The sequence below is a fragment of the Cryptotermes secundus genome, unplaced genomic scaffold (genome assembly GCF_002891405.2).
Source record: "Cryptotermes secundus unplaced genomic scaffold, Csec_1.0 scaffold696, whole genome shotgun sequence".
NCBI lineage: Eukaryota > Metazoa > Arthropoda > Insecta > Blattodea > Kalotermitidae > Cryptotermes > Cryptotermes secundus.
In genome coordinates, this window is record NW_019734322.1 from 1102470 (window position 1) to 1112485 (window position 10016).

Genomic DNA, 10016 nt, shown 5'->3' on the forward strand with positions numbered 1-10016 from the left:
AGTCTTGTTTCCTTAAGATCTTTGTTAGCGTTACAATATTTCCTCGGTCTTCCAAGTGATCGTTTTCTGAGATCCTTCCTTACTAAAACTTGGCAAGTACGTGTAAGTGCCTTGTATTCCTAATCTTAGCTACGATCATAGCATCCAGATTTCACTGTTCAGCAAAATTACAATTAATACATAGGTCGGATAAAAAGTAGTGGCAACGCCTCAATAGTTCTGAAATGACTTTATTACCTGAGGTAAACACACTTACATTCCTTCAATATAATTGTCCCCCATGTGTACCACCTTCAGCCAAATTTGTGGAAGGCGTCGTACACCATCAGCGGTGCTTTCTTTGTGGTCCGTCCCGAGAAGTTATAACGGGGACAGTTGAAGCAGTGAGTGAGCCAGCAAGTTCAAGGAATGGAACTGCTACATGTTTACAGCCAGACAGCAAGTCAGCTACACCAGGTCTTGATTGGATTTACTGATTTGAATGAAACGTGTGTTGGACAGAGTGGTTTCTTACAGACTTCACTTTACGTAGTGTGTTCACGGTCAGCTCCCGTTTGGCGAACGTGATATCGGCGAAGTTTGCCGCAAAGACGTGGTTGTGCGCAGTGCTGTGCGAAACAACCAAGCAAGCGGTGAATTTGAATGTACACCAAGACGGTGGACGTCCCAGTACCGATATTCTGGAAACACTGGACAAAGAAGCTGGTATCGCTTAAATTTCAATGTCGTGCAATCACGAACATATACCAAGAACCAGATTCCGTAGTACAACAAGTACGTAAGTGCTCATTGACATAGATATTCTTGCCGGATGCACACCGGTTAAAGTGGGGGAAAGCTCTGAACGGGCCTCTGTTGTGAATACTGCGGAGGAGAACAGGGCAAACTTTGGTAAAGGTCTAGATGGGAAGCAGCTTTTTAGTGCTATTTACTGCATGTACGGTAACACTGAATGAACTGAAGGCCGTCTCTAAGGTGAGTGCACAGGCAGGACACAATTGTGCAATGAACAAAACCTCAGTGGAATCAGCGGCCCAGGATGACGACTTCCGGGAGTAAAGAGACGCAAGAGCCAGGTCTCTAATGATGCCTCACAGACAGCTAAGGAGTCGACTAAACCAGTTGCAACATCCTCAGCTGTGAAGATGCCTCCAAAAGCAATGTCAGCTCGCAACTTCTTCGAGCCTCTCAGAAATATCGACATGGACACGGAGACTACTGGAGCAGAGCAGGAGGCTCCCAGAAAATCAGATAGGCTGCCGCCAATAGTGATGACTTCTACTACAAACATCAGTCGAATCCAAAGCGACTTAAAAGAACATGTGAAAGCAGAGTACGAGTTCCGAAACACGCGAAATGGAAACTGTATCATAACAAAAGATAAGGCGGACTATTCAGCCATGAAATTCTATCTGCAGGAAAATAATTTCCACTGTTTTACCTTCTCCCCAGATCCCGAAAAGCCTATCAGAGCATTAATCCGTCACCTTCCCCCATATACGCCAGCAGAGGATTTTTCCGACAGCTGTGGGTACTTAAGCTTGTCATCAACGTGAGGCAAATAACGGCCACTCGAAGAGCACCAAATGGACAAACCCATATGGAAACCCTCTCTCTGTTCCTTGCTACCTTAACAAAAAAAATCTCAAGAGATATTCAAGCTGACTAGCCTTAACCACTTACACAGAGCTCAGACTGGTCTTACGCATTGCTACAACTGCCAAAATTTTGCCCATATCTGGGCCAAGTGCAAGCAACCCCCTCGATGTTTCTGACGAGGTGGTGGCCACCTGCATAAATAATGCCCCGAAAAGACGAATACGGAATTACGAAGAGCTGCTGCAATTGCACCCTAGAAGGCGGAGAGAAATCTCATCCAGCCTCACATAAAGGCTACAGCCATGTGAAAGTAGAAGAGCACTACGAACTCCCAAGGGATTCTCTGGGAGGATGGTGTTCTCTAAGTTCACGTCACCAGGACAGTCCTACACTCTGCACTGCGTCAAGACACTCATCACCAGCATGTACAGGCACTGCAGACAGATGGGAAAAGCGTGTGGCACCCGTGCAGCAACATCTGCCACAACAGGAAATTCAGGAAACAGGTCTGTCATTACAGGCTCCCAGTTCGCACGTTAAAAGTAGCCACTCCAGTGCGACTGGTCATGACAGAGCTCAGCGAAACTGTGTCACATTAAATTTCAACAATAACATATCTATGACTGCGGTCTATGACTGCGGTATTCTTGGATATTGTACTGCCTTCGCTCGCTTGGAAACCGGGATCGTGCGTTTGAATCCCACTCAGGGCATCGCTGTTTAGTTTCTGTGTTTGTGTTGCGACGAGCTGATCACACGCCCAAGGATTCCTACCGAATGTGTAAGATCTAGAAAAACCGAAGTGAATGGAGAAGTTCATGGAGGTAGGCCTAGGCCCACTGGGGCTGTAGTGCCAAGGAAAAAAAAATACTTGGCTTCAAAATTATTGGTTATTCCCATGTTTACTGCAGTCAGATATTGACACGACGCAAAAGTTTCATGATAAATTGTACGAAAATTAACATCCTTAAAATTAATGTAATATATTTTAGCCGTAACACAGTCCCCATTTTAATTACTACAGTGATGATATTTTAATCATACGCATTGGCCGTGTAAAAGATTTTGGTGTTATGTTGGATAGTGAACTTTATTATCATCGGCATATTGACTACGTATATTGTAAATATCAAAATTGCAAGGAACTACTGGTTTCGTTATGTATAATGTTTCTTCTCTCGATAGTCTAATAGTTTTATACTTGCCTTGCTTGCTTACTTACTTACTTACTTACTCATGGAGCTGAGCCCTTCTGAAGGAGCCGCCAATTCTGCAGCTACTCAAGAATTTCCCAGCATTTTATGGAACCCGAAGGTTCATTACCGTGTTCACAAGAGCCATCCACTGGTTCCTATCTTGAGCCAGATCTATCCAATCCATACCATCCCATCCTATCTCTCTAAGATCCATTCTAATATTGTCCACCCACCTACGCCTTGATATTCCCTGTGGTTTCTTTCCTTCTGGCTTTCCCACCAATATCCTATACGCATTCCTCGTCTCCCCCATTCGTGCTACATGACCTGCTCACCACCTCATCCTCCTTGACTTGAATACTTACCTTAGTTCAGTCAAAGTTTGAGTATGACTCTCACCACAATTACGTTACTTGTTACATTATGAAATGTGCAGAACAGTGCGCAAGTACATGTTTAAGTCGATTTATTCAGTCCAGTTTTCCGCGAAATTGTTATTTCATTTCGAATCCTTTGACCTTTAGAACATTCTATTCCATTCGACGACGTTTTTATGGTTAATAAAGAAATCAGAGACTTCACGTTTCCTGTGAATATGGTTTCAAGATATGGTTCTTCAGCAAGTTGTGCTACTGATGCAGACAGCATCTGCCGCTTTCGGAATATTTATCATAAAATCGGTACTTCCCTTGAGGAATCTTTCACCTTTCTTGAGACTCTTTATTTCTTTGTTATAACTAACCTGTTACTTTAATGGTTTTAATTTATTTTAGTTGTATATGTGTTTGTAATGCGTGCCTGTTAAGGTAAGCAATTAAATAAATAAAAAATGGAAATGATCATCATAATTTCTTATTAATTGTATTTATCTTTGACCTGTAACTGGCGTTATTGCTGTTGCCAAGCACTTCAATAAACGAATTTAACCGAATTACTCTTAAAGCAGTTGTGCTGTTCGTTGACTCATCCCTGCCTCTTCAGCGGAAGTCTTCGGCGTCTTATTCAGTCAGTATGAACGTCGTCGCTAATTTGGGGAGTCTGTCTCTAAGGAATGTGGCATATCTTTTCCAAAATATTGTGGCTCCTTTCATACACGGATTTCGGTTCGTTCCACGAATTCTATCTCAGCGGCTCCATTTCTGCCGATCGCAGTGGCCGCGCGGACTAAGGCATGAAATGTCTTCGCCCACTCGAACACTGGGATCGCGGGTTCGATTCCCAACAAGGCATAGATGTTCGTCTGCGTTTATTCTGTGTTTGTGTGTAGGTAGGGGCCTTGCGAGTGCTTGATCCCCCGTCCAAGGAATTCTACCGACTGTCTAAGATGAAGAAATTGAAGTGAAACAAATGTTTCACGGATGCCCTATGCTCCAGGAGGGAGCAACAGGAATAGATAGATATAGATAGCTCCAATTCTAGATTCGTCTTTGGCTATTTCAGTACCAAAAGGTAGAACTGGTAGAGGTTTTCCTCAGGTTTGATTGTTGAAATACGTTGATGGACTTTCTTTTTAAATCTATACAGTATTTTCAGCTATTGTCATCGAAATCATACAGTGGAAGAACATGACTATCTGCACTGCATAGAATTCTCCATTTTGTAGCCCATAGATCGAATATGGGTATCGCCGTGTTGTCGCTGCGGACTCTCGCTGCTGATCATGAGGTTTCCATAAACAAATAAAGGGCGACTTCTGAGGTGGGGTTTGCCCGGTAATAAAGAGAAACTTGGTATAATTGGGAGCAGAGTATGACAGACGTATGGGAGGGAGATTGTTGCCGACAATATTGATCGCCGCCCTGGTACAGAGGACGGAGCTAGTAAAAAAGGTTGGGTGGGGTGGGGGATGCGAGGTTACTTGATGTTTCTTATTGAGGAAGCATATGTCTGTCGGTCTGCCTGCCCCATAACCCAAGTTGTGTAGGTCGATGTCCCAGATCTTTCTGTCTGACAAACATTCCGGAACCAACCTCTGCAATCTAAAGGACTGGGTTCGAGTCTGCTACAGTACTGTTGGTCATGCATATTCCATGTGTTCCATACTATTTCTCAGTTACTTTCAACGAATCTCACATAGAATGAGAGATGAAACGGGTGGGGAAGAACCAGCAGGCGATTATACATTTGTCAGTGTAAGGTGGAATGAGAATCAAGAATTAGGTACAGGCTTTCTTGTGCATAGAAGAACTCATACCAGCAGTTAAGTGGGTGGAGTTCGTTAGTGATAGGCTGACATATATAATGCTAATTTGTAGATGGTGTGGTATATTGTTTTGAACATCTTCGCAAACTATTAAATATTCTGTGTTAGTACTTGGCTCTTATTTGAGGCTAGAAGCATGACCTTAAGTCAACTTTGTTGACCCTGTTGAAATTTTTAGTCTGAATTCTGTCACTTGGTGTTCTGACTGTGCTACCACCTTCCATGAAGTAAGTAAAGCTATCCCGGCCGTGAAGGCCCATAGGGTTGTGAGACGTTGAGGGTCCCACATTATCTAGACAATCGGCTCAAAGATGGCGGTAAGGTTGTCAGCCTTACGCGCCGGCCGCGCTTTACTACCCAGGAAAATTATTTAATTAATTCCTTGTACTCATTTCTGTTAGAGGCTAAGTCGACCCCAGGGCCATAGTGCAGTTAGGAGGATTAGGTCAATTGAAAAAAATCCAATGACCTCATCGGGACTTGAACCCCGTCACCTTCCGGCTTGTAGCATAGCCCCTCAAACAACTACGCTACTGCGTGCCCCCACCACCTTCCATAGGAATGGCAATAGCTTTCTGATTGTATTAAGAGCCAGCTCATGATCTGGTGATTCACTACTTATCACAAATTGTTGTGGATATAGTCAGAAGCGTTAGTCATCTCCTGGTGGACAAAACCTGATCAATGTATAAGTATTTCTTTTGATAACACAGGTCTTGTGTATGTGCAGCAGATTCGCATTAGAGGCCGTTAAGCAATTGAATTTTGGCTACATTTTGTACTGATGATCTACACTAAGAACTGTCACGAATCTTTAATATGGTTTATACTGGTCAGATATAAGCCCTGCTTTGTATTAATTCAGCGTTTACATCCACGGTCGTCCTTATCTTTCCAGTGTTTCGTGGATTTCCTGGAGCATTGTCCATCATCAACAGCAGCAGCAGAGCCCTCCTTGGATAATTATTTTCACCACAGTAGCTATGTACTCTTGAACAAAGATAATCTGTATACCAGTTGTGCCACTCAAGCTCTTCTGTTTGAAGTTCAGATGACTGGCAAATTTACTTTAATAACGCCCTCCATCTCGTTCGGTGTTTCATAGTTACAGGCGAGCAATGGCTTCTGTTGTACAATCCCTGAACCATTTACACCAAAATGATGATTTAAGTGGTCCGTGACAGGTTTATAGTATCTAGGAGCATGTTTCTCTTCATGGCGGATAAAAGCTCTTGAACTCATGGTCTTCCAGTAAAGGCCTGTCTCGTCCACATTGAAAACAATATCAGATGCATATTCACCTTCCTTCACGAGTCGCTCGAAGTGCCTGTTCGTCGGCACTGACAGCCTGACCTGTTCATCTTGAATTGTAAAATTGAGTTTGCTATATGAAATCAGCGAACCAGTTTTTGCTTGCCGTGAAAGTGTCCTCACCCCCTACATTTTCTTACATGCCAACGAACAAACTGTTTGCTACTTGTACTTTCATTTGACTCATCAACCCACAATGAGAGTAACTATTCCATTTTTCCAATCACAGGACCACGTGAGTATCTAAGTACTAGTTTTCTTTCTTGCAGTTCCCATCTTCTTTTTACTTTTATCAGCATTTGTTCTTGATTGTTGTTGCAGTGGAGGGAGCCATATTTAGATCCCTACGAACAGCAAGATGTGATTGCCCAGCCTCCATTCTTCTAATAGCTTCTATAGTTCTTTTTCGAATGTTGTAGATCTTTGTGGTCTTTAACCACATTTCCACTGGCAGTTAAGCTGTCAATCATACGGCTAGACGTGGTTCCACTTTTATTTTTTTTGAAAATACGAATTTATAAAAAAATCAAAGGCATAGTATTAATAAACTCTAAAAGTTTGTGACGAAGGTAAATTGCTATAAGTAATAAATTTCTGGACAGTATCCACCGTATTGTCTATTTAAAAAAAACTGTCCTGTTTCTTTTTAAAACACAACGGTTCGGAGACTATCTCCGATAGGGGCTAGCTCTGTCTGTTGGACCCAACTGAGTAGGTTTTACCTGAGGACGGAGACAGAATCCAATCTCCGAAACGCCGTGTTTTCAAAAGAAACAGGACAGTTTTTTAAAAATAGACAAGACGATGGATACTGTCCAAAAACATATTACTTGTCACAATATTAATCTACTCGTATACGATAAGCCGCGATGACGTACATTGTACTGTACAGACTGGGCATATACAGTGTATGCCCAAATGCAGTGTTGCCATGAGGAGATGCCCAGTAGCGCTGTGCTGGGACCTTTGCTGGAAGCGACAGCACGGTATAGAATTTTCCAGAAATTTGGGGGGGGGGGGGGGGACAAAGAAGTTGCTAGAAAACTTTCGAACCGGCGGATATTCAAATCCGCTTATATCAAACCGTTGTAAACCAAGGGCCCACTGTATATATTATCACTGAAGCGTGTAACTGCTTTATTTGTATTTCATAGAATGTCTAGGTATTTTATGTATTCATGCAGTTATTTCGTTATTAATCGTTCAATTAATGTGTGGAATATGTAGGTGTTCTCTGAAATGGTGGATTTTCACACTTGAATGGTAACGTACCCATTTTAGGCCCTCTTTTTGCATACGTTCTTCCAGCATGCAATTCCATCTTAAACGTGGACTCTCGAGATTCTGTATTACATTTGATTTTGGGGGGCACGCGGTAGCGTAATGGGTTGAGGCTGTATGCTAGAAGCCGGAAGGACGCGGGTTCATGCCTGAGGAGCTTATTGGATTTTTTAAAGTAACCTAATCCATCCAGCCGTACTATTGTCCTGGGGTCGACTCAGCCTATAACAGAAATGACTACCAGGAATCTTCCTGGGGTTATAGGGCCGCCGACGCATAAGGCTGACAACCTCATCGCCTTCTGTGGGCCGATTGTCTAGAAAATGTGAGAGCCTCGACGTCTCATAACCCTGTGGGCCTATACGGCCTGTAGCAGAGATAGCTATACCTTAACCTTATACCATTTGATTTTTTAGGATAAAATATTATGGACAACGATGACGTATTACATTCATTCAAGTTGTAGTCTTCTGCGGCGTGACATCATGTAGTCTCGCTGGTGGAGGAATATGGTGCCTCCATATTCGAACTTGAAATGTGTAGGTTGAGGAATTGGCTCAGCTGTATAGGCAGGTTGCAAGGGAGATGGTCACTGACACCCAGTCTGAACAATCATGTCCACGTATATATAATTCATTGCCATTATTCAGCTGGTTTACATAATTTGGACATGAAACCGCCGACAGATGTTTTGTCTTTACTGTGAATGAAGTGGTTGTGGGAATGGAAGAATGAACAAGCAGAAGATCCAAGTATTGCAAAGAGCATTTTCATTTTTATCTGCTTTCATTATTTTATAAGGAAATATAGACTTATGGTATCGTGTTTATGAATCCACGTGCCCTGTGTCTGCCCCCGTATTCCTATAAATAACATTCGAAACACTTTATACTTTATATGAAACTTAATAGGGATATTTTATCGTTATAGACTGCTTTACCTTCGTAACTGGTCATTTCCTGCCATCAGTTGTACCAACATGGCGTCCATGCAGATTTATTATTTTCTTATTAAATAAAAGTAAAATTATTCATTAAATCAGTTTCAGGATTCTTTTTATAGATCCAGTGTTGCTGCATACAATGCAAATTGTAGTAGTGCAACACTTTTTGTTTCAGTTGGTGTGCACCCATGCATTACTCTGCCAGGGTGGCCATGGCTCGTGATATCAACATCTAGTGGTACGTAATTATAAGCACCAGACTTCCAGCTGAGCAGCCAGCATGGGGAACAGCTGTCGTAAGCGAGAACAGCAGCCAAGTAAGTATACTAACATGATGGCTGTAGGAAAAGTTTTGTCAAGTATGACATACACACCCTCTATCCGCAAAAGTTGGCACTAACTTCGCCGACAAGCGGCGGTCGCTCGGTCGGTATAGTTCGCTTGCGGACTAAAATCACGGGAGTTTTTTTTATGAGGTTCTCATCCTCTCTTTACTAGCGGGTCCTGGCCTCCTCCATAGGCTCTGGAGGTTTCGTAAGAGTAGATTATTCCGGGGCGGACTTGTTAGCCCCACGCTCAACCCCCAACCTGGAGGACCAGAGACTACACTTCGTCTGGCCCTTAATTAAAAACAAATTGGGGAATGTGGGGAATATGAATAATGCTGTCTTCTGGGATGTTATACCGTGTAGTCTGGTAAACGTTTACTGACTATTGGAGGAATGTACTATTTTTTTTATTGCTAGTAGGGTGGGACAAAGACCCTTGTACTGCGGCCACATCTGGCCTATTGTATCAGCCCCAGATGATAGGTGAGGGTGATTGTGGAGCAAATGGTGGAATGAAGATTGGCAGGGGAAACCGAAGTACTCGGAGTAAACCTGCCCCAGCGCCACTTTGTCCATCACAAATCCCACTTGACCAGACCCGGGATCGAACCCGGGCCGCCGCGGTGGGAAGCCAGCGACTAACCGCTTGCCTGGAATGTACTGGTTGCGGTACTCCTTTGAAACATCGCGAAACTTACACCAGACTACGAAGTGCAACAACTCTTCAGCCTTTATTGTTTGCATCCTGTTGTGTGTCACGATTTCGCATTTTGGCCGTCAGCACAAAAATTTATCAAAAATTAAATAAATCTAATATCACTGTGTTACATGGGTTTTATTTAGTGACTGCTACATGTTTCGATCCATATTTGGATCATCATCAGGCAGCATTCATAAGTACGTCACTCGTTATTCAATTATCCAAATATGAATCCATATGAGTGTTAATTGTTAAAATCGTTACGACACATGTAATTCTGGCTAATATTTGTTATATTTTGTCTCGTCGTTATGATGTTAGTTTTCAGGTTTCTTGTCGTGTATTGTAGATGATGGTATCTTCCGGGTTCCGTTAAAATGTTTTCTATCTGAAAGTAAATAACGTGCAATAGCATAATCTAAGTTTTGAGCTATATATATATATATATATATAT

The 10016-nt window shown here is 42.6% G+C and overlaps 1 protein-coding gene across 3 annotated transcripts in view; it reads left to right on the forward strand.

Annotated features, from left to right (window-relative positions):
- LOC111868627 (tyrosine-protein kinase Src64B) overlaps window positions 1–10016 on the forward strand; it is a 73473-nt gene that overhangs the window by 33412 nt on the left and 30045 nt on the right. For all 3 annotated transcript variants that reach the window (XM_023859451.2, XM_023859453.2, XM_023859452.2), the window contains exon 2: window positions 8709–8850. In XM_023859451.2, coding sequence (XP_023715219.1) covers window positions 8814–8850 — 37 coding nt within the window. In that variant the 5' untranslated portion in view covers window positions 8709–8813. The remainder of the gene's footprint in view (window positions 1–8708; window positions 8851–10016) is intronic.